This window comes from Rana temporaria, chromosome 3 (assembly GCF_905171775.1).
Source record: "Rana temporaria chromosome 3, aRanTem1.1, whole genome shotgun sequence".
Classification (NCBI taxonomy): domain Eukaryota; kingdom Metazoa; phylum Chordata; class Amphibia; order Anura; family Ranidae; genus Rana; species Rana temporaria.
Window position 1 is genome coordinate 330,818,218 of NC_053491.1, and position 25,709 is coordinate 330,843,926.

General features: G+C 43.4%; 1 protein-coding gene across 5 annotated transcripts in view; it reads left to right on the forward strand.

Moving 5' to 3' along the window:
• The window catches only part of RNF213 (ring finger protein 213), a 520,350-nt gene that overhangs the window by 137,173 nt on the left and 357,468 nt on the right, over nt 1–25,709 (forward strand). For all 5 annotated transcript variants that reach the window (XM_040345008.1, XM_040345007.1, XM_040345006.1 and 2 more), the window contains one exon: nt 4,841–5,097. In XM_040345008.1, coding sequence (XP_040200942.1) covers nt 4,841–5,097 — 257 coding nt within the window. The remainder of the gene's footprint in view (nt 1–4,840; nt 5,098–25,709) is intronic.

A 25,709-nucleotide genomic window follows, 5' to 3' on the forward strand; every position in this document is an offset into this window, starting at 1 on the left:
TCCCAAAGCCAAACGGGAAGTGAGAGGAAATCCCTGCAAATTAAGGGAATTTTTTGGGGACCCCTAGGTCACCAGAGCTAGGGTCCCTATGAGAGGATTTCCCCTCTATTTCTTTTCTTGGGACAACCCGACATTTGGGGTTTTCTTTTACTTTTAATGATAATGGTGAACAGAACAAATAGAGAGGGTGACTCTCCCTAACAGTGGCACAGACTGCGATAAAAATGCACAGGTGTTCCAATCCCTCTACGTTATATTCAAGACTAAAATAAATGTTTTGCTTTTAGTTATACTTCTAATTCTAGTTGTTATGGAAGTTTGTACATTGCTTTTTTTAATTGATATAGCATTGCTATATATTGAAGAACAATTTATCAAGCACCAAAAAATTGTTAAGAAAATTAACAATTGTTTTGCCATCTGTGTCCCAATTGGAAGATTTCCCTTCACTTTCTGTCCCATAGCCAAAACTGCCATTTTAAGGAATCCCTTGTGCCCCCCAGGTCACCAGAATTAGTGTCCCCATTGGAAGATTTCCCTTCCATGACTTTTTTGTGGACAACCGAAAATATGGTTTTCCTTCACTTTTATTTCCAGCCCAGGTTCACACTGGGTTGCTGAAATGAAGCTGCGCGAGTTCAGCTGAACTCGCACGATTTCACTGCCGCTTGTCAGTCCCGATTTCAGTCGCGATTTCAGGGACCTCTTTTAAAATCGGTGCAGCCCCGCAGATGTCAAATCGCATGTCAAAATGCACCAGTGTGAATCAGAGCAAAATGATATTAGTAAACAGGACAAATAGAGAGGACAAATCTCCCTAATAGGGGCACAGACAGCAATAAAAACTGACAGGTGTTCTAATCCATCTGCCAAGTTGAAAAGTTTTGCCTTTTAGTTATACAGTACTTTAGGTCCTTCCTCCCTCTCCTCTTAGCTATTATTTTATTCTCATTATTTTCTTTACAATAGTTAATTTTTTTTTGCACCTATATTTGTTTGTTCCCTAATTCTGCCTTAGTGACACATTTAACAAAAAGGGCAAAAAAATAAAGTCTTTCAATTTATCCCTAAATGGCTTCACTATGCTTTGTAATACACAGAAGAAATTACAGAATTGAATGCACATTTTTTATCAAAGGTTATTTTAAAACTAGCAATGGCCACACTAGAGAAAATACACTTGTTTTCATTTTGTGATGCATCTTTTGTCTGTAGATTTGTAATTGCATAAGTAATGACAAAGTTATTGTCAAATTAGTAGGCGCAAAGCTGAGATTTAAATATTGCTCTAGTCCATAAAGAGGAGGTTCAGCCCCCCATGAAAAATTAAAAGTCAGAAACTACAAATACTGCAGCTGCTAACTTTTAGACCCCTTTCTTACTGAGGCGCTTTTCAGGTGTTTTAGCGCTAACAAATAGCACCTGAAAAGCGCCTCTCATGCCTCCCCAGTGTGAAAGCCTCAGTGCTTTCTGCACTGGGGGCGGTGCTCCTAAACCACACCTGCCTTTTGAAATCAATTTGCAGCACTGCAGAAGCGTCTGCAAAGCGCTTCGGTAGCGGCAGTGACGTAGCGTGGGTTGTCAGCGCCCAGGGCAAGGCAAGAAATTTGCGCCCCCTAACCTGCAGACTTTTCACACTCCCCAAATCCCTTCCCTTCCTACAATAGTACTGACCTACCTGATTCCTACACTGACCACTACACTAACCTACCTGATTTCTACATCACTATACTACACTACACTGTCCACTACACTGTCCACTACACTAAACACTACACTTCACTACACACTAAACTGCACACCACACTAAACTACACACTAAACACTACACTGCACACTACGCCAGTGGTGTCTGGTGCTAAAAAAAAAAAATTGGGGGGACGCAAACAAACTAAATTTTTTTTTGAAAAACACCCATCAATAGCAGCCACTGTGCCCATCAGTAGCAGCCACTGTGCCCATCAATAGCTGCCACTGTGCCCATCAGTAGCTGCCACTGTGCCCATCAGTAGCTGCCACTGTGCCCATCAAATGCTGCCACGGTGCCCATCAAATGCTGCCACTGTGCCCATCAATAGCAGCAACTGTGCATCAAATGCTGCGACTGTGCCCATGAAACGCTGACACTGACATCAAATGCTGTGACTGTGCCCATCAAATGTTGTGACTGTGCCCATCAAACGTTGACACTGTGCCATCAAACGTTGACACTGTGCCTTCAAATACTGAGACTGACATCAAATGCTGCGTCTGTGCCATCAAATGCTGCGACTGTGCCATCAAGCGCTGCCACTGTGCCATCAAATACTGGGACTTCCATTAAACGCTGCCACTGTGCCATCAAATACTGCGACTGTGCCATCAAGCGCTGCCACTGTGCCATCAAATACTGAGACTGCCATCAAATACTGAGACTGACATCAAATTCTGCGACTGTGCCCATCAATTGCAGCCACTACACTCTACACTGTCCACTACACTGCACACTACACTAAACTACACACTAAACACTACACTGCACTACACACTAAACTGCACACCACACTAAACACTACACTGCACACTACACCAGTGGTGCAGCCACTTTGCCCATCAAACACTGCCACTGTGCCCATCAATAGCAGCCACTGTGCCCATCAAACGCTGACACTGTGCCCATCAAACGCTGACACTGCCCATCAAACGCTGACACTGCCCATCAAACGCTGACACTGCCCATCAAACGCTGACACTGCCCATCAACGCTGACATTGTGCCCATCAAACACTGCCACTGTGACATCAAAATCTGACACTGTGACATCAAATGCTGCCACTGTGCCCATTAAATCCTGCCACTGGGCCAACAATAGCAGCCACTATGCCATCAATAGCAACAACTGTGCATCAAATGCTGCGACTATGCCCATCAAACGCTGACACTGTGCCCATCAAACGCTGACACTGTGCCCATCAAACGCTGACACTGTGCCCATCAAACGCTGACACTGTGCCCATCAAACGCTGACACTGTGCCCAACAAACGCTGACACTGTGCCCAACAAACGCTGACACTGTGCCCAACAAACGCTGACACTGTGCCCAACAAACGCTGACACTGTGCCCATCAAACGCTGACACTGTGCCCATCAAACGTTGACACTGACATCAAATGCTGCCTCTGTGCCATCAAATACTGTGACAGTGCCATCAAGCGCTGCCACTGTGCCCATCAAGCGCTGCCACTGTGCCCATCAAGCGCTGCCACTGTGCCCATCAAACGCTGCCACTGTGCCCATCAAACGCTGCCACTGTGCCCATCAAACGCTGCCACTGACATCAAGAGCTGCCTCTGTGCCATCAAATGCTGCAACTGTGCCATCAAGCGCTGTGACTGTGCCCATCTAATGCTGCCACTGTGCCCATCAAATGCTGACACTGTGCCCATCAAATGCTGACACTGTGCCCATCAAATACTGAGACTGACATCAAATGCTGCGACTGTGCCATTAAATGCTGTGACTGTGCCCATCTAATGCTGCCACTGTGTCATCAAATGCAGCCACTGTGCCATCAAACACTGAGACTGACATCAAATACTGCGACTGTGCCCCTCAAATACTGTGACTGTGCCCATCAATTGCAGCAACTGTGCCCATCAAATGCTGCAACTGTGCCCAAACTGCCCATCAAACGCTTCCAGTGCCCACCAAATGCTACCAGTGTGAGTGTGCCCCCACCTGTTTACCCTTTTGGAAGCCTATGGCTCTAATCAGGTGCTTCCAAAACACCCCCCGCCACTGTAATTCATATGCCCGGCGCCCAACAAGGGGCCAGGCACATGCACTCTATGGTGATTTAGAGAGTGACAGGAGAGGGGGGCGCTCCTGCAACCTTTATCGACGCACCGCCACTGCACTAAACTCTGCACACTACACTTAACACTGCACACAATATTCTACACACTACACATTACACACTGCACACTACACTAAACACTGCACACAAAACACTACACATTACACACTACACTACAAACTGCACTACACATTACACTACACCGTGCACATTACACTACACACTGCACTACAAACTGCACTACACATTACACACTGCCCACTACACTAAACACTACAAACTGCACTACACATTACACTACACACTACATTACACTACACACTACATTATACACTAAATTACACATTACAATACACACTACACATTACATACTACACACTACATTACACATTACAATACACATTACAATACACACTACATTACACATTACAATACAATACACACTACATTACAATACACACTACACATTACATACTACACACTGCACTACACTAAACACTGCACACTGCAGTGCCTGCACACTAAACTGACTTACTGGCTGCTCCCTCTCCCATGTCCACACCCCTTAGCCAGTAACGCGACTCACAAAGGAGTCTCAGTCTCACTCACCTGCTTTTTTTCCATGTGCTCTGCTCTGCCTCTATCTCCATCTACGCTATACTGTGCAGATGAAAGAATTTCCTGCTGCTGCTATTGTATTCTGACAGCTAGCCAAGTCAGCCATCAAATTATCCGAAAAGTGTCTGCACATGATTGGCTGCTGCCGTTATTTGGCCAACATTTTTCTGCCTGGCTTTTTTGATTTTCAAGTCAAGGGATGACAGGTGGGAGGTGTTCGACAAGGCCATCCATTTAGTGAATTTCAGCCAGTTAATCAGGAACTGTCTAAAATTGTGCTACCCAGTCGGGTTTCTTCCCTTATTCCTGTTATAAAACATGAAATCTGATTGGCCTTTTTTGCAGTATCTATCGTTTTATATAAATAACTTTTTATTTAAATCTAGGTATGCGACCTCATCTTGAAAAGTCTCAATAGAGTCTGTGAACCTTTCCTAGACCAGAGGCCACTGCAGGAGGATGATATCAAGAACAAGTTGACAGCAGGGTTGATCTGTGTCATAGTAGTAAATATGTTCAAAATTAATGTCCAAAGAAAGGGGCTTGCAGATATTTGCAGTGTTCTGTGTTTGGATGACATGTCCAAAGAAAACATGATTCTGCAACTTCAGGGTGCTAAAACTACATTCTGTAAAATTCCAGGGTAAGTTTTTCCTGCCTTATGTGTAGCCATTTAGAAGTCAACTGTACTGTTTTTTGTTCTTTTCAAGTGTGACGTTCCCTAGTTATTTTGTACATGTTTTCTTTGTTTGTTGTGGTCATAACTGAGAATGCGTAAACTTGCTCGGGTTTGGCAAATGTAGCCGTAAATCTACAAACCCTAAACCTTAGTACTGAACTCCTTTGAAGTCTATGAGTGGTAGGGTTGCACCGATATCGATACTAGTATCGGTTTTGGTGCCGATACCAAGCATTTGCACCAGTCTCGGTACTCGTGCTAATGCTCCGAGGCTTGATCCGATACCTGTTGTATTGGACCAGGCATCCTCAGCATAGCGGGAGGGTTCAGCCTCACAGGCGATTGGTGCGGCAATGGGGGGGGTACAAGCACCGATCACCCTGTATAGCTTCTCTGACAGACTTTTCCTCCTCTCCCTCCCGCAGTTGTCGGATGCTTTATTGAAAGCTATACAGGGAATTTGGTGCAGGTACCTCCCCTCACCGCTGCACTGATCATTCCCAATTGTCCCCCTGTGTGCTCCACGGGTCCCCCTCCAGCTCCCCCATGTGCTCGTTGTTCTCTCTGGGTCCCCTGCTGTGCTCCTCTCTCTCTCTCTCCGGGTCCCCCTCTGTACCCCTCGCTCTTTCCTGGTCCTCCTCCGGTCCCCCCTCATCCTGGGTCTGTCAGAATGGAGAGCGGAGGAAGGAGCTGGTAAATCTGTGATTTACCTTCCTTTTCTGAATGCACACTGACTCTGTCCATTTGTAAATGAGCATCATAAACTGTGATTACGATGCTTCAGTTTATGAATGGAGAGAAGCCTCTGTCTCCTGTTCATTCATCTTCAGTGCAGCCGAGGCTGCTGAGAAAGGGACTGGGTAATCAGTGTCCTCCAGTCCTTTTTTCTGTCCCAAGGGAGAGATGTCAGGGGTCTGTTTATCTCTGATCCCCTGATATCTCTCCAAAGCCCCACAACAGGGCTGATTAACCACTTCAATACTGGGCATTTCACCCCCTAAATGTGTGCCCTAGGGAGTGATTCTAACTGTAGGTGGAGGGGACTGACTGGGGGAGGTGACCGATCAGTGTCCCTATGTACAAGGGACACACCATCGGTCTCCTCTCCCTGACCGGATGTGGATCTCTGTTTACACACAGAGATCCACGTCCCTGGCTCTGTAACTGCTGATCGCGGGCTATATGGCGTGCCCCCTAGCGTCATATGATGTCCACCCAGGATGGGACGTTATATGTCAATAGGCGGGATGGGAAGTGGTTAAAAAAAAAAAAACACAGACACTGTCCACTCCCACTCCCTTCCCCCTAAAAAAAAGCATTGCAAAAAAAATATATATAAATTGTTAAAAAAAAAAAAAATTGTAATAAAAAAAATACCAGTCCACGCCTTATCAGTGCCTAGCGGTGCTGCATATTATTGCCATTGTCACGCGGCATTAAAAAAAAGTAATGGTTATCGGTATCAGCGAGAAACAAAAAGTATCGGTACTTGTACTCTGTCTTAAAAAAGTGGTATCGGTCCAACCCACCTTCATTCGTAAGTGCTTATCTGTCTCCACCTTGCCTCTCTAGCACTTTGTCCTGCTCCAGTGACCTTGCCTTCTACTTTCAGAGAATAATTTAAAGGCGGCAGAGCAGTGGCGGCCCGTAATGCAGGGTGTTGGGGTGCCGCCCCCCTATCCATGTGTCCGGCCCTCTAATCTACATGCATTTTTGATGTTACTACGCAGGGTTTGACAAATTTGCTTGGAATCTAGGAGCCAGCTAAAAAAGTTAGGAGCCAGAAAATGTGCCCCGTCCCGACGAGCTCGTGCACAGAAGCGAACACATACGTGAGTAGCGCCCGCATATGTAAACGGTATTCAAACCACACGTGAGGTATCTCCGCGATCGTTAGAGCGAGAGCAATAATTCTAGCTCTAGACCTCCTCTGTAACTCAAAACATGCAACCTGTAGATTTTTTTAAACGTCGCCTATGGAGATTTTAAAGGGTAAAAGTTTGTTGGCATTCCACGAGCAGACGCAATTTTGAAGCGTGACATGTTGGGTATCAATTTACTCGGCGTAACATTATCTTTCACAATATAAAAAAAATTGGGATAACTTTACTGTTGTCTTATTTTTTTAATTAAAAAAAGTGTATTTTTTTCCCAAAAAAGTGTGTTTGTAAGACCGCTGCGCAAATACGGCGTGACAGAAAGTATTGCAACGATCGCCATTTTATTCTCTAGGGTGTTAGAATAAAAAATATATATAATGTTTGGGGGTTCTAATTAGAGGGAAGGAGATGTCAGTGAAAATAGTGAAAAATTACACACATTAGAATTGCGCCAGCTCACAGAAACTTCCGAAGAGCTTGGCACTTCACAAGGCCGCAAAGCCGCAGCCTCAATTACCGGCCGTCGCGGACCCGCCACGATCGCGCGGCGGGGGAGGTAGGGGCTCACAGAGACACAAGATCCTGTGACTCCGTGCGCCCCACCTCCCCTGCCACGCGATCACGGCGGGCCCGCGGCGGCCGGTAATTGAGGTCGCGAAGGCGACCTTATAGGTCGCAAAGCCGCGGCCTCAATTACCAGCGCGCGCCAGGTCACAATTTCTTGTCGCCAATGCGACCTTGTGCCCGGGTATTGTCGACCCCTGTTACTACATATATCATATGTTCACGCTAACTTATAGTGATATGTTACTATTACATTGTAGCAAAGTGTAATTTCTTTAGTGTTGTCACATGAAAAGATATAATAAAATATTTACAAAAATGTGAGGGGTGTACTCACTTTTGTGAGGTACTGTAGCTCAGCCCCACACAGTCAAATATGGGTATGGTCCCCAAGGTATAACATCAAGGGGTACCAATCAGGAAACTGCTAGATAGCCCAGACCAATAAGCAGTGAGATCTTGATAGAATTACAAGAAAAAAAGGCACATTTCAAAGAAAAAACTTCTCCAAAGAAGATCTCCATCATCTTAGGAGTACAGCAAAAAAATGGAGTCTCATGGAGTGGGTGGGATAATATAGGCATAAACTGGGGGTAGCCCAAATAAGTGATCAATCACCTAGAGGTAGACTGCATATAACCAATGGTCTATGAGTACAAGCCCTGTGTCCTAGTGCCGGGTTTTGTGCTCTTGACCTAGCTATTGTCATACAATACTGTATAATGTTTGCTTTGGGGCTTGGATCCTGTGTTAGTTGCTAACATTGGCCCAAAGTGCAATGTGTGTATTTACCCACAGGGTGCTATAAAGGCCCAGGACTGTAGTCCATCTCTATGGTTCCCAGACCTTCTAGACCTCTTTGGGGAATCTCCAATCGGGCCCAGCAAAATTGATCAGGCAAGAAAGGATTTCTATGCGTTCCTGGCTATTGTTGTGATTGATTGACATTTTTGTAATAATAAAAAAATGGTGCCTTCATTCTTTTTTCTTTTTTTTATTATCAAATTTTTTATAAATTTTTCAACAACAATTCCTTTTAACAATATATCACATATCAAAAACATTATAATAATGTAAACCTCATTATCTATATTCTATACACCCCCTCCCAAAAAGAAAAGAAAGAAGAAAAACAAAAAAAACAAAAACAAAGGAAATTGTCCCCCTCACCCCCACTTATTCCCTGTGACTTTCTCCCCCCCCCCCCTATAGAAAAAATAAACAAAAAGGTTCGGGGGGTAGAGAAAAAAATTAATCTTTTTCCTTTCCCTTTTCTTTCTCCCTTTCTTAAAAAATAAATAAAACCCCTTATATAAGAGGCTTCTAAAAAACATTGTTTTTAAAAACGTCATTTAAAATGATCGTGTGTGGGCTGCACATCGTTTTTCAGTTTCTGAAAAACGACAATTTTTTTTTCGAACATGCTGCATTTTTTAACGTTGTTTTAAAAAAAATTGTTTTTCGGGTAGTAAAAAATGATCGTGTGTGGGCTAAAACGACGTTTTAAACCCGCGCATGCTCAGAAGCAAGTTATGAGATGGGAGCGCTCGTTCTGGTAAAACTACTGTTCATAATGGAGTAAGCACATTCATCACGCTGTAACAGACAAAAAAGCGTGAATCGTCTTTTACTAACAAGGATTCGGCTAAAGCAGCCCAAAGTGAATAGAACTTCCTCTTTAGAGTGCCGTTGTACGTCACTGCTCTTTGTTCATCATTTTTTAAAAACGATGGTGTCTGGGCAACGTCATTTTTAATGATGAAGTTGGAAAAACGTTGTTTTTTGGACATGCTGAAAAACAACGTTTTCTTTCATGCCGAAAAATGATCGTGTTTACGCGGCATTAGCCATACTTGAAGATATATGGCAGGGGAATAGTATAGACCAGGCCTCAAAATTTCAGGTCCTGAGCTACTAGCCAGGCCTTAAGAGTTACTCGCCACCTGTTGCCCCACCCAAACCCTACCTTGCCCCGTCCCTTAAACACGCCCTTATAAATGATCTCATGAAATAGCACTGTTAAATGTTTTATTCAGTATTAAGTTACAAAAATACATAACAACAAACATTCTATCATACCTATGCCTCCAATTCTGCCCCATTCTATCATACCTATGCCTCCAATTCTGCCCCCCTGCCCCCATTCTATCATACCTATGCCTCCAATTCTGCCCCCCTGCCCCCATTCTATCATACCTATGCCTAATAATTGGAGGCATAGGTATGATAGATTGGGGGAAGGGGGCAGAATTGGGGGCATAGGTATAATAGAATGGGGGAGGGGGACGGAATTATGGGCATAGGTATAATAGAATGGGGGGAGGGGGACGGAATTATGGGCATAGGTGTAATAGAATGGGGGGAGGGGGACGGAATTGGAGGCATAAGCATGATAGAATGGGGGGAGGGGAACTGAATTGGAGGCCTAGGTATGATAGAATGGGGGTAGGGGGGCAGAATTTAAAGCAAAAGCATGATAGAATGGGGGAGGGGACAGAGCTGGAGGCATAGGCATGATAGAATGGGGGCAGGGGGACGGAATTGGAAGCATAGGTATGATAGAATGGGGGAGGGGGACGGAATTGGAGGCATAAGCATAAGCCCCCCCCCCCAGTCCAGCACATTTGTTCCTTTAATCCCCCCTTACTCCCAGTGTTGGCACTTTGTGCTGCATTAGTGGCAATGTTTAAAAAGGGGTTAATTAACACTGATAGTGCCACTGACTGTCATTAATGCAGCACAAAGGGGTTAATTGCCACTGGTCAATAATACATAGGTGAGTACATTAACCCCCTCCAGGCTCCATGTGCAATATTACAATTAGCATTGTAAATTATTTACCCCCCCCCCTCCCCGCCCCAAAGCATTAACTACTTCACCCATCTAAGAAAAGGTGTTAAATATGGCATTGTTATGTAAATGAGCTACTTGATTACTCACTTGCAGTGCACGGAGCTCTGGCTGGCTACAGGTCCTGACTCTATCAGCAGCATCTTGTCTTCAATTCCGCGCTCCCAGCCTCTGAATCGTGACATCACACCAGCCGGGACTAGGAAGCTCCTGTCGGGTGAAGATCACTCCGCCTGACAGGGAAGTGAAGCAACACTCACCGCTCTGCTGCTACTCTGCCAGTGTGGAGTCTGCAGCGATCCACACCTCTATAGTGACACTACTCTAAATGAACTGATGGGGCAATTGTCCCGTTGCGCCCCCCCCCCCCCCCCGGATCCACCCCTGGTGTCCACTCTGCTGCTAGCCTGTGCGGGACGAAGATGAGTGGGAGGTGGAGAGGGGCGGTCCCAAGCGGCGATGTGGAGCGGTACGGTGCGGCAGCTGTAGTGTACTGCAGGTTAGAGACAGATATTGTACTGGCCGCACTGTGAGTGTGTGAGCGGCGTGACATGAAGGGAAGCCCTGTCCATACTCGCACTGAACATAAATTCCCTCGCCAAATGCGAGGAGGCGAGTACAAATTTTGAGGGCTGTTATAGACTTCTCAAAATTAATCTTAAAATTGGATGAAACTCCAAATTTAGATACTTCTACCATCAGAGCGGGTAATTAGGTCTGTGGTGCGGACAGGTAGAACAACAGGTCATCGGCGTATGCCGAGACCTTATGTTCATCCGGCCCAATACACGTTCCCTGGATTCTATTGTTTTTCCTTATTTTACTGAGAAAAGGTTCCAATATCATCGCAAATAGCAATGGAGACAGAGGACACCCTTGTCTCGTACCATTATATATTTGGAAATAATATGACAAAGTGCCATTCACCTTTACTCTTGCTCTCAGGGACGCATACAACGCCAGTACCCAGCCCATCATACGATCTCCCACTCTCATCCACCTCAGGACCTCTGTCATAAATGCCCAGTTAACCCTGTCAAAAGCCTTTTCGGCATCCATAGATAATATTATTCTAGGGGCTCTGTCTGGGCCATGTTGCATCCAGTGGAGGACATTCGATGCCCTTATGGTGTTGTCTCTGGCCTCACGGCCCTTCATAAAGCCCGTTTGATCAGGGTGAACTAGCTTCACTAAATGATCCTGTAGTCTAAGTGCCAACATTTTTCTTTTAATCATCTTTTATTTGATTTTAAACAGCAAAAAACAGAAAGTCACAGAAACCCAAGAGGCATTCCTCTACTTTGGCCCCCTCAATTCACATATAACAGGGATATCAACATACAATCCAAAGAAAAAATTCAAGAACATTTCCCCATCATATCATTCTCCATATGTAAACGAGGCAAAAGAAAACATGCTACATTTTAGATATTCTTGTCTTATCCTAATTTCCCTCCCAGCTATCGGTCCTCCGAGGTCAGCTCTCTACTCTAGTAGCACCATCCCTACCTCAGTACCGTTTTGTCCCCTTCCTGTCGGGATACCAATGTCCCGCCAGAATTGGGGCAATTAAACTATTAGACTGTCTCTCTCTGTTTTGCTTTACTTAATCTCCCTAATACCCCCCAATCCATAACCCCTCCCCTAGACCAAACAAAAACAAAACCCCCCCAAAAAAAAAAGGAGGAACAAAACCATGCCTGCTTGTCTCTCCCCTTCGCACCCCTCTGCGGCCGCCCCCCCTTCAATCCACATCCATCAGGGCTTTCCCCTCCTCTGAGTATCTAAATATGTTCCATTCCGTCCACGTTTCCAAGTAGACCTTCCTCTTCTGCCTTGAAGTCCATACTAAGTCCTCCATTCTGTTCAGGTCTTCCACTCTATTAAGCCACATCCTAATGGATGGGGCCCTTGTCTGTTTCCACAACCCTGGGATACAGGCCCGGGCCGCGTTTAAGAGGTGGCATACCACTGATTTCCTGTAGCGGCTCACTGGTATCCCCACATCCTGAAGTATAAAAAAGGACCACTCGACTGGTAGTTGTTCCCTACTAAATCTTTGCGTTATTTCCCGGACCTTTCTCCAGTAGGTTAGGATCTTAGGGCAGTCCCAAAAAATATGCATTAAAGTTCCTCCCTTCTTCCCACATCTCCAGCATCTGTCTGTCGTATCTGGGAAACATTTATTCAATATCTCGGGGGTACGATACCACCGAGATAAAATTTTATAATTCATCTCTTGTGTCTTTATACACATGGATGTTTCAAAAATATTCCCTATTATCTTAGTCTTTTGATCTTCTGTAAAGGGTCTTCCCAGTTCCTGTTCCCACTTATTAAAGAAGGGCATCTGAGAGCCATCTGTTGGAATATTGAGCAATTCACTAATTCTTGAAAGGGAGTGCCGTAAGACCCCTCCCCCACTACAAAATCTCTCGAACATTGTCAGTCTTCGGCAATATCTGGCTGGTGGTTTTAATGTATCTAAAAAATGGTGCAGTTGTAAGGATCTCCAATAGCCTAGTTGGTAAGGCAGATCCTCCCTCTCCATCTCCTGCCTGGTAATCCATGCACCCTCCCTCAGAAAGTGCGATGCTTGGAACCGCCCTTGTTCCATCAATTTACTAAAGGGGCCATTCATCGCTCCTGGTTCAAACTGCGGATTTCCCAAAATTGGGAAAAGCGGCGAGTCTTCCGTTGACAGTACCCCCCTCACAAATAGCTTATGTGCCACCCGCAAGGTGGGGCCTATCAACGGGTGCCTCTTCATCTCTATTGGGAGTCCCCGGTAGCACCATGCCGCCCGCCGTAAAATACTACCACACTGATCCTGCTCTAACCCTGGCCATAGCTTTTCTCCAGCATGTCGGCTCCAATCAATCAGTCGACACAGTAATGTCGCTTGATAAAATCTATAGATATCTGGGGCCGCTATTCCTCCGTCCCGTTTAGTCAATGACATTATACGAGCCTTGATTCTTGGGCGTTTGTTTGCCCATATGAACCTATTAATAATAGACTGAACCTGCTTGAAGAAAGATCTGGGTATTGCAATCGGAAGGGTCTGGAAGAGGTACAAAAATTTAGGTAGTATACTCATTTTAATGATGCTAGATCTCCCAAGCCACGAATGGAACCCCCTCTGCCATCCATCCAGGAGGGCCCGCGTTTTGGACACCAAAGGCAAGAAGTTAAGTTTAAAAACTTGTGTTAGGTCCGCCGGGATGGAGGTTCCCAGGTATGTAAGGGCAGTGTCAGACCATTTAAATCTGAATTTTGTTTTCAATATCCTTAATTCTCTCCCCGGAAGTGCCAACATTTTTGATAATAGTTTAGTGTCGGAATTTAACAAAGAAATTGGTCTATAATTGGCGCAGTGTTGGGGATCTTTTCCTGGTTTTGGAAGGACTGTAATGTGTGCCAATAAGGCTTCTGGAGGAAGTGGATTCAAAATGTTAATCGAGTTGAAGTAGTCACATATTTGGGCACCCAGGTTTGAAACAAATTTCTTATAATATAGATTCGTAAAGCCATCTGGCCCTGGGCTTTTCCCTATTGCCAAATTTGCTATTACTCCATTCACTTCTTCAACTGTAATCGGCCTATTTACCTCCGTTGCTTCAGGCGGCAGCGAAGGTAACGATAAATCCGCAATATAGTCCCGGATCTCCCCCAATCGATATTCATTCGTGACACTTGCCGATTCGCGTTGAATATTATATAAAGTCTCCTAAAATTTGTGGAATTCTGCCGCAATAGCCTGGGTTTCTACTGTTTTTTTATTTTGTATTGTTAAATTATGAACATGTCTGAAGTCTTGTTGTTTTTTAAGCTGCCTAACTAAAAGGCGACCGCATTTGTTTCCCTGTTCATAGAACCGATGCACATAATATCTATATTTATTTCTGTTTCTATAATCTAGACACTGTATCAACTTACTTCGCGCGATTTCCAACCTCTTAGCATCTGCTGGATCTAGAGAAGATTTATGTTTTATCTCCATCTTATTTATTTCTTCCAGCAGATCTGTTACTTCTTTTTGTTTTTCTTTTTTTTTCCTTGACCCCAAAGCTATCAATTCCCCCCCTAATCACCGATTTATGGGCCACCCAAATAGCTTGTTCAGAGGTTTCCCCAGACACGTTCATTTCAAAATATGTTTTAATTTTAATAGTTAAATCCTCCACAATGCGACTATCATCTAACAATGTCTCATTTAACCGCCATGTTCGTTCCAGGTGGCCTATTGAGACTGGGTGTAAGGTCATAATGATAGGTGCATGGTCTGAAATCGTTATTGGTTCTATCGTTCATGATCTGATCTTTTCTAAGTAGAACAGGTCCACAAAGAAAATATCTAGACGAGAGTATATATTGTGTATTTTGGAGTAGTAGCTATAGTCCTTTATCCCCTCGTGCATTACTCGCCATCCATCTACCAAGTGGGAAGACCGTAAGAGCTGTTTTATATGTTTTAGGGCCTTAAATGATATGGGTGTTTTGCCCGTTGATGTGTCTATACTTGGGTTTATTGCTAAATTAAAATCTCCCCCCAAAATCAAAAATCCTTCTCTATACTTCTGCAATAATTTCAGAGTTTTTATCAGGATTTTTTTTACCGTTCCTGTGTTTGGCGCATACACTGAGGCAAACGTATAGCAATAGCCGTTCAATTTCGCCTTTAAGAAAAGGTAACGGCCTTCGGGATCTATTTGTGAGGATGTTACAATAACTGGGCATGTCTTTCTAAATGTTATTGTCACTCCTCTTGCCCTTACGATCGGGGACAGAGCATGAAACCACTGATTAAATATGTGTAAGGGCATATTTGGTGTGGCCCCTTTCAAGAAATATGTTTCTTGTAAAAAGGCCACATCTATTGCATAATGGCGGAACTCTTGCCAAAGACGGCCTCTCTTCTGGGGTGAATTTAAACCTCTAACATTATATGTTATTACCTTTATTGGACCTGCCATTGCTAGTTTTTGTATATTATTTTCCCCTGCCCATGTGAGAGAGAGGAGATAGGGAGGCAGAGAGAGAGAAAAAGAAGCAAAAAAAATAAAAAATTCCCCAAAAGAAATAAGGCCGGAAAAATGTCCTCATCCCCAGCCCTCCCTTCCCCTAAGCCAGTACTCTCCTTTGGGTTACCCCCTAATCGGAAGAGTTGTCCGCAGGGGGTATACTCCCCCTCGCCGACCTCTCCACCTTTCTGCAATCTTGCAGATTTTCGTCATTTGTCCCGTATATCAGACCTGGCCTACCGGGTAAAACACCCATTTACCCCCCCCATTACTCTGTCCCTCCCCCCGGGCATTCCCCTTTTACCCCTCCCCCCTTTTACCACGTGCATTGGGTAACCATGACTTTTCCTCTCTACTATAGTTCCCCTCCCTTTCCCCGATACCCAACCACCTCCACATATAGATACCTCACATACAATATACAGTTGTATTCAAGATTATTCAACCCCCACTGAAATAGATTCTTTTGCCCAGTTTGACATTGATTTTGATAATTCAGTCATCCTGCTTACAATTAAATCAAAGAGGCACGTGTAGGTCAGACAAATATAACATAACATTTATAATGAAATAACCACAAATGTCTTTTCTGTGCTCACATCATTATCAGTTTTATTCAACCCCCAGTTGACATTCAATCTTAGTACAACATTCTTTTACAGTTAGAACAGCTTTTAAACTTGAAGCATAGCTTGACACAAGTGTCTTGCAGCGATCTACGGGTATCTTCGCCCATTCGTCATGGGCAAAAGCCTCCAGTTCAGTCACATTCTTAGGCTTGCGCACTGCAACTGCTTTCTTTAAGTCCCACCAGAGGTTCTCAATCGGATTTAAGTCTGGTGACTGCGATGGCCACTCCAAAATGTTCCAGCCTTTAATCTGCAACCATGCTCTAGTGGACTTGGGGGTATGCTTGGGATCATTGTCCTGTTGAAAGGTCCAACGTCTCCCAAGCCTCAGGTTTGTGACGGACTGCATCACATTGTTATCCACTATCTCCTGGTACTGAAGAGAATTCATGATACCTTGCACACGCTGAAGCTTCCCTGTACCTGCAGAAGCAAAACAGCCCCAAAGCATGATTGACCCCCCGCCATGCTTCACAGTAGGCAAGGTGTTCTTTTCATCATAGGCCTTGTTCTTCCTCCTCCAAACATAGCGTTGATCCATGGGCCCAAACACTTCTAATTTTGTTTCATCATTCCACAGAACACAATCCCAAAACTTCTGTGGTTTGTCCACATGATTTGGTAGCGTTTCAACAGTGCCCTTTGCCTTGAATTTGCGAATGTCGCTTCCTATGGTGTCTCTTGGTATGTTTAACATCTTTGCAATCTTCTTATAGCCATTGCCCTTCCTGTGAAGAGTAATCACCTCTTCTCTTGTCTTCCCGGACCATTCTCTTGACTTCACCATGTTTGTAACCACACCAGTAAATGTCTAGAAGGAGCTGAGTATCACAGTCATTTTAAAGCTGCCTGATTGGTGCTTATTAGGCTTTATTGCTGCTCCCTGACATCCACAGGTGTTTTCAATACCTGATTGAAAACACTTCAATGAACCTCTGTTCTTCACAGTGGTAGTCTTTAAGGGGTTGAATAATTGTGTAAATGAAGAATTCACAAAATAAACATTTACTACTGTATTACAAAACCAATTGATGTCATTTTAGTTGCATATGGTTCTTTAAGAAGTCCTTGTAGGATTTCATTCTGAATACAATTACAAATGTACACTAAATTCCCTAAAACCCTTTATAGCATTGGGGGGTTGAATAATTTTGAACACAACTGTATGTGGTCCCTGCAACCCCCTTTTGTTTATTTATTTTCTCCTTCTTTTTTCTCTCTCTCCTTGCCCTTCCCTTTTTCTCTGATAAATACAAATTGTGCTCTTCACCCCTATGCAGACTTCACTCATTATACCAACATTTATATTTAACTTCCCTAAATAGGGAACACCCAAAAACCATTTCCATATACCATTTTAAACAATTATATCAGTGTGTTAATAATTAATATCAACCTTCTCCACAAAAATAAAAACCAAAAAAGGGTAGGTAGTGCCTCAAGTGTCCATATACCATTTTCTCGCATATTATTTCATACACTTCTACCATTATTTATATAATTATTATCTCAACTATATGTATATAAAAAAAAAGGGAAAGGGGGTGGTGTACACCTTCAAATTCATATATTTCATACACCACCTTTTATATAATTATACCAACATTTAAGTTCTACAAATATGTGAGACCCTTATTCCCATATCCTGTTACAAACTTTTGTCCCAACAATCCCGTAATTTCCTTCACCCTTCTTCCAAAAGAAATATACATGTAATAAAAGGAAGGAGAAAACCCCCTCCCCCACCCTCAATCCTTCTCCATATGCCTTCTCTGATCCATTATTTCTTAAAGTTGTACCACCATTTATATAACTTTTAACCATCGGTTTTCTTCCCCATTTTACCTATAGAAATTTGACTCCTGAGGGGAGATAAACAACCCCCCACAAAAACAAACCCCTTCTATATATAAACACCAACAACATATACCCATCCCTTGCAAAAAAAAATAAAAAAATACAAAAACAATAATGCCGCGTACACACGATCGGTCAAACTGATGAGAATGTTCTGATGGACCGTTTTCATCGGTCAAAACCGATCGCGTGTGGGCGCCATTGGTTATTTAACCATCGGTTAAAAAAAAGCAAACTTGCTTTAAATTTAACTGATGGATTCCTAACCGATAGGTCAAAACCGATTGTTAGTAGGCACGAACCATCGGTTAAAAATCCACGCGTGCTCAGACTAAATTAGGGGGCGGGAGCGCTCGTTCTGGTAAAACTTGCGTTCGTTTTGGAGATGGCACATTAAAAATTTTTTTAATTAGTCCCTCGTTTATTGCAGCGCATTTTTTTCTTTGTTCTTTTGCTAGAATAAAGACGTTGTTTTCCTGATGGTATTTTGACAGAGTTCTCCCATACTGACATCTTTTATTTTTGGCTTGTGATCTCATGAATAATGCTTTTTTTGTTAAAAAAAAAAAAAAAAACAGATCTCCAAAATATATATTTTTTTTGTTTTAATTTAAAATTTCTGGTTTTTATTTTTTATCAAGTTTTCACACCAAATTTGGTCCCCCCCCCCAAGGAGGTTGTGTCCTTTGTTAATTACACATTGTATTTCTGAAATGGTTTATGGCTATTCACCAGAAAAACACAATAGACAAGTATTTAACTTAAATTAAATCTCCATTTATTCTGGTTCAAACAATTAAACATGAAGGGCAACAATTGAGCACTCAGCCAAATCTATGTAGACTTTGGAGCCCAAAGGCTCATTCCACCATGATAAACATCAAAATCAATAACCTCTAATTGGGGTCACAATGTGCTCCCCAAATCCCAGAAAGCTGTGGTACTACAACAACAACCTCAGTTTTCTGGCAGATCAGCTTGAAGTCACGGATTCACTTTCTGGTCTTCCTTGCAGCCTTCCTTCCACGGCTGTCTGCACGGCCCCTTGCAGGTGGTGAGAATGTGGAAGCAGGAGGAGGAGACTGGGCCTGGGCACCTGCTGACTGTCACTCGGCTCAGCCTCCTCCTGTCTGCCACTCACCCCTTCCTTCTCCTGGCTGATCTTTTCCTGTGTCTAAAAAAGGGACATGTTTTTTTTTTTGGGCTTCAAGCACACACACATTTTAAAGCTCATGACTGTTGCATTTTTTTGTTTGTTTTTTTGGTAAATTGAACAGACTCTCATTCTGACCCCTGCAGTTGGCATCCCTGTCAGTATATTTTCTGCCCACGACTTTTGTTTGTGTTTTCAAGCTTTCATTTTGGTTCAAAAAACATCTCGTTAAGCCAAAAATTATTTGAGGCCAAGAAATATGTTGGAAACTACTATACCTGACTGAAGGTGTTCAGATCTGGCTCCTCAATCTCAGCCAGCTCAGCGGCACCCTCTGCAGGGGTGGGGGGAACAGTGGAAGGAACGCTGGAGGGAACGGTGGAGGGATAGGTGGAAGAAAGACTGGAAAGTGATTCTCTGGCCTCGATCTGATCGTACAGAAAACTGAGGTGTTTATAGTACCACAGCTTGGGCTCCTGTACTTCATCTGCTGCTGCTCCTGACCTCCGAGAAGCATGGACCTGTATCAAACGCTTCTTGCAAGCATTCCTCATGTTATTGATTTTATTGCTTATCATGGTGGAAGTTAGCTCTGGTATGCAGGTCTGCATATAAGTGACCAATTGATCAATTGTTGCCCTTCGAACATTCTTGTTAGAATAGGATGGATTTTGGATTTCCCACAGGTTTTTAATAGTGCAATATTTGTTGATGAATCGCATCATATTCTCGGGCTAAAATATCCTCTGCCAGGGCCCGTTGTCGCTCATCCATTTTTTGCAGCTGGTCAGCAAGGTAGGTTCTGTAGCCCTCAATAGGGTTAAGGGGGCCCTCATGATGGAAGCTGCCTCCCTAATGACCTGCAGACACTCTTCCTCCAGCTGGGACATGCGCCTCATTTTTTTTGTTTGTTTTTAAAGAAATATGGTCTGGCATAGCAATGGCCCCCCTACCAGTGAAGTACTCCACGTATATATCACGGATATCTCGAGCAGTTCGGGGGGCCAATCCAGTACGGCCAATGTCCAGGCCAGTCAGGTTCTCAGATGATTGTCTGGCCTCAGGCCCAATGTTTGAAAGGTAGGTCTCTGAATGCCTGCGCAAATAATTATGAAAAATACAGCAGGAAAAATGACAGTGTTCAGATTATAGTCCGCCATGTGGATGGCTGTCTGGAACAGGCGGAATCGTCTGGCCATTATTCCGAAGGCATTCTTGACAACCCTCTGGGCTCTGGCCAGCCAGTAATTAGAAACCCTCCTCTCCGGGGTGAGAGTCCTCTGGGGAAACGGCCTCATGAGGTGTGGCCCAAGCCCGAAAGCTTCATCCGTGACAAAAAACACAAAAGGGAGTCCCTCCACATTGTCTTCATCCCGTGGCAGGGCCAGGCCACCAGTCTGGAGACGGTGGGCAAACTCCATCTGCGCAAAGACTCTATCGTCGGACATCCGGCTGTTCTTCCCCACGTACACATACAAAAACTCGTACTGTGCCGACACCATCAACACAATACTATGAAAACCTTTGTAGTTGAAATAGTATGACCCTGGCAAAAGCTGGCAAAAGCTCACGCATCTCCAAAGACTAATCAAGGTGGGGGTTCTGAAAGGTCTTATCTCGGAATTATATGAACAGATTAGCGATCAGTTAATAGGAAAAGAGAAGCTGAGCAGAAACAAACAGAGATGGGAGGAGGATATTGGACTTTTAACGAACGACCAATGGGATAGGATACTGGAACTAGGGACAAGGGTCTCATTAGCCCCGTCACAACGGGTCTCCCATTTATTCCTCCTACACCGGGTATATTATACCCCAAAGAAACTATATGGATTCGGATGGAAGCAGGATGATTAATGTCCCAGATGTCAAAACACAGGGGACCTCATCCACATGATGTGGAAATGCCCAAAATTGCATAAATATTGGGTTAAAATTCTGGACACTATAAATGAAACTTTTAGTACAACTCTGGAACTTGAAGCTAGGGTCTGTCTATTAGGATGCATTGAGGAGGGAATGGGGCAGAGGGACACATTAGAAGCAGTTATAAGATGCCTGTTTCAGGCGAGGAAATTAATAGCACTAAAATGGCAAGCACAAAATCCACCCACAGCAGAGGAATGGTTGAATGTAATGAATAGCACAATTGGGAAGGAAAGGGGAACATGGATTAGAAGGGGTAACCTCAAAAAATTTAATGCAATATGGGAGGACTGGTTACGTAAAATAGGCCGCTCACTTTAAATCAAGCAAAGATGGGTAAAAAAAATAATATAAGGAAAAGAATGGAACTAAAAACGTGTATGCACTTTAAAAGTAAGATGGGAGGGAGGGAGGGAGGGGAGGGGCGGGAATGAGATGAATGGACATTTTTAATCTTTGTATGCACATAAAATGTACTAAGTATATATATAAAAAAAAATGTACATGTAAATTTTTCTTGGCACTTGTATGGAAACAATAAAAAAAGTATTGAAGTTAAAAAAAGAAATAGTATGACCCCAAACGGGGTGGCGGCACTATGCGGACGTGTTTCCCATCTATTGCCCCTCCACAGTTAGAGAAGTCCTACCGCTGGGCCAATTGGGAAGCCACAGTCTGCCATTCCTGTGGCGTGGAAGTAAACTGTGGAGTCAAACAAAAAAAAAACTGTACTTTGGCACATAAACATTGCAATCACAATACAAAAGACATCCTTGTCCAACATCAGTATAACATGTATTAGTGCAGTGCTAATTTCATGCCAGAACTAAAATAGGCCCAATTATCAGACTCCTCACCCCTCTGATGGGCCATTAAACATTTTAAGGGGGGGGGGGGGTTTCTAGCCGAGTTTGGGCCCACAAAAATAAACCCTCTAGCACTCTGCCAAAATGGAATGCGAAAAAATACATTGAGACACATTTTAAGGGGGGGGGGGCAGAACTACAGTGGAGCAGACAAAACAAAGGTGAAAACAGACTAGGCTAGGTGTGTTTGGGCCTAGGATAGCATGCTGGACAGGTTAATGAAGGGAAATATGCATGAAGCCAAAAAAGGAGCCTTCAAAACTTACAACATGCATGGGGACAAAGGGGACATTCACAGCATATTACAATCATGGTAATTAGGGAATGATGCAAGATATACAACACATTAGCGTACATTTAGGACATGTATAGATTGTAATGTGAAAGGAGACAACTTACCTTCATATAGACCTTCTGTATCACGTATGATGGAAGAACACTTAAAACAGAAAGCAACCAAGTACAGCAACGCACTGCAAAACAGATACAACCTGACTGCAAGCACTGAAAAACGGATACGAACCCACAAGCACAAACTGAACCTGAGAAAACCATCTTTAAAGCACGGAGACTGAAAAGCATGAATCGGCTCGAACCAAACTTTTACTAACATGCAGTAACAAGGAATCGGCAAGAGCAGCCCCAAGGGTGGCGCCATTGGATATGACCTTCCCCTTTATAGTGCCGTCGTACGTGGTTTACATGACCGCGTTCTGACACGATCGTTTTTTAACCGATGGTGTGTAGGCGTGACGGACCATCAGTCAGCTTCATCGGTTAACCGATGAAAACGGTCCATCAGTCCGTTTTCATCGGATGGACTGATCGTGTGTACACGGCATAAGTGAGAGACTACAACCCTTTACCCCCCACCCTACCATCCCTCCCCAAGGTTATTCCAAAACAGGGGCCCCCTTCCCATTATCCATAATTTCATCGATTCTTTTTCCTTCCTTTTAATTGTTTTACTTATTTCTGCATGTTTTGGACGTTGTAAATAGTTTCCATTATTACTCCTTCTCCAGTTCACAAAATCTATTGGGGGTAGGTCTAATATTTCTGTAAACGACTGCAAGTCATCCTTTGTACGAAGGGTTGCTGTCCTGCCATTTCGCGACGCCGTGAGGCTAAATGGAAAACCCCACCGGTACTTTACTTCAACGGCTCGTAGGGCTTCCAAGACTGGCCTGACATTCCGTCTTTGCATTAGGGTTCGGTATGATAAGTCAGGATACAGTGATATATGTATTCCATCAAAGACAATTTCATTTTTACCCCGGGGCGGCTTTTATTATGGACTATGGATTCACAAAGCACTTATGCCGACGTATCTCGAGATACGCCGCGTAAGTGTAAATGTGCGCTGTCGTATCTATGCGCCGTGCCCACAAAAGTAGATACGCCTGAAAATAGGCTTCATCCGACCGACGTAACTTTCCTACGCTGTCGTATCGTGGGCGCATATTTACGCTGGGCACATTTCCTGCTCCCATTGATTTTCTATGCACATATGCAAATGAGGGAGATACGCCGATTCACTAACGTAGTTGCGCCCGGCGCATAATATACGCGGTTTTCGTAAGTCGTACGCCCGGCGTAAAGTTATTCCCCATATAGGAGGCGCAACTCATGCAAAGGTATGGACCAGGGAACACAAGCCGTCGTATCTTTTGTCTTTACGTTGTACGTGAATATGAATTGGCGTAGGTTACGTTCACGTCGTAGGCAGTGATCTGTCGTATCTTAGGGAGTAGTTCCGACGTGATTCTGAGCATGCGCACTGGGATGCGTCCCTGGGACGGCGCATGCGCCGTACGTCATTCGTATCTTTATGACGCTCAGTACATCATTTACATGGGGTCACGCCTCATTAGCATGGCTCACGCCCACTTCCACCTACGCTGGCTTACGCCGAGGAAACCCAGCGTAGATTTGGGGGCGAGTGCTTTGTGAATCCAGTGCTTGCCTCTGTGCGCTGCGCGGGCGTAGCGTAAAAGATATACGCTACGCCAGCATAAATATGTGCCGATGTCTGTGAATCCGGGCCATAAACTGCAAATTTGTGTAATTTACATATTATGGCTCGGATTCACGTAGCACTTAGGCCGACGTATCTCGATATACAAAATAGTGAGAGTGATTCTGCGCAACGTATCTCACAACGCTGTGACACACAAAAGTAAAACACAATAAAAAAGTGTGAATAAATATTAAAATGAGTAGTCCATGCAATAAAGTGATATAAGAGAGCTTATCACACTCAAATAGTGCAACAAAATAAAGGTGCAATAAAAAGTCCAAACTGAGAACCAAATGAATGGTTAAATGAGTGATGTGCAAAAAAAGCAAAAAAGAGTCCTCAAGTTCAATATTAAAAGGATGAGAGCTGCCAGATGATATGCTAAATAATGCTGAATCCAGTATTTAGATAATGACAAGCAGGTGATAGATCGTATCCTTTACTAGGCTCACAAGCCTCTTACCTCCAGGCAGATATAAATGAGCATCCAATCTCTCACACAGTGGCAGTCCTCTATGGATAATTCCTGTCCGTCCACCCCTTGAGCTGGCACCGCGTCTCTTTCACAGATCCATACAGTACTCCGCCCAAATTGTAAAAAAGAGAGAGAACAGAGAGGAGCCTCCGATAGTGAAGTACAGTAAACCAGGGTAAAATTTATTAAAGGAAAAGACCTGTGCTTACATCTAAAGACTACAAACGTGCAGCAATTTTTACGACACGGGGTCACGTGTCTTCATCTGGGGCATCTGATTGGCGGTCATTCTACTGTTTATGTATCTGAAAAACGGAAATAGTATCGCCGCCATTTTGTTGAAGTCCAAATGCTATGCATATTGTACCTATCTAGTAGGACGTACTGCATTGGAATGGCACATCTCCGCCTGAAGATATAATTCAAAGATAAACATCTACATGGCGACTAGATAATACAGAATGGCTAAAATTGAAGATTAAATAATATGTAACCGCTACACATCAGGCAAAAATACATATATCATTACAAGTTAAAAATTATATATTGAAAATGTATATATATCTCCGCAGCGTGAGGGGGAAAGGGAAAATAGCCATCCCCATCACGGAAGTATAAAGTATATAAAAATGGGGATAAAACCCTCTCGAACACCTATACTGCGGGAAAAATTATTATATGTATACAGGTCCACCAAAATATATAAATACATGATAACAATCATAATGGGGACATAACTATAAAGTGTTTAAAATAAGACAAGTTCATACACTCGTCAAACACTGAGCATAATATAGACGCAGTATATAAAAATACTATATAAGTATATATAAAAAATATAAAAAATGTACTCCAAATAGTACAATATATATATATAAAAATATATATAAATATATGTAAAAAAATATATATATAAAAAAATGGTGGTCGCACACCTGGTTTGTCGCATCACATAACCACAATCTATATATACATAAAGGTATTCCTATTCTATCATCATGTTAAAGCTAATCTCCCTCGAAATGGTGAGATAGCGAACATACACAGAACGACTTAATATATTGAAGAACTTAAATAGATCGATCAAAAGTTTCTAAGGAAACAATTGAGATCAAACTCAACGTTCATACCACCCGGTACAAGTGTACGCATAGTATGAATCCATTTAGATTCCTTTTGGCTAATTGTACGAATCTTGTGACTCCCTCTCCATAAGGGATTGAATTTCTCCACCCCCCAAAATTGTAATTGGGTGGGGTCACGATTGTGTACTTGATCAAAGTGTCTTGAAACACTGTGTTTCGGAAAGCCTTTTATTATGTTCTCCACATG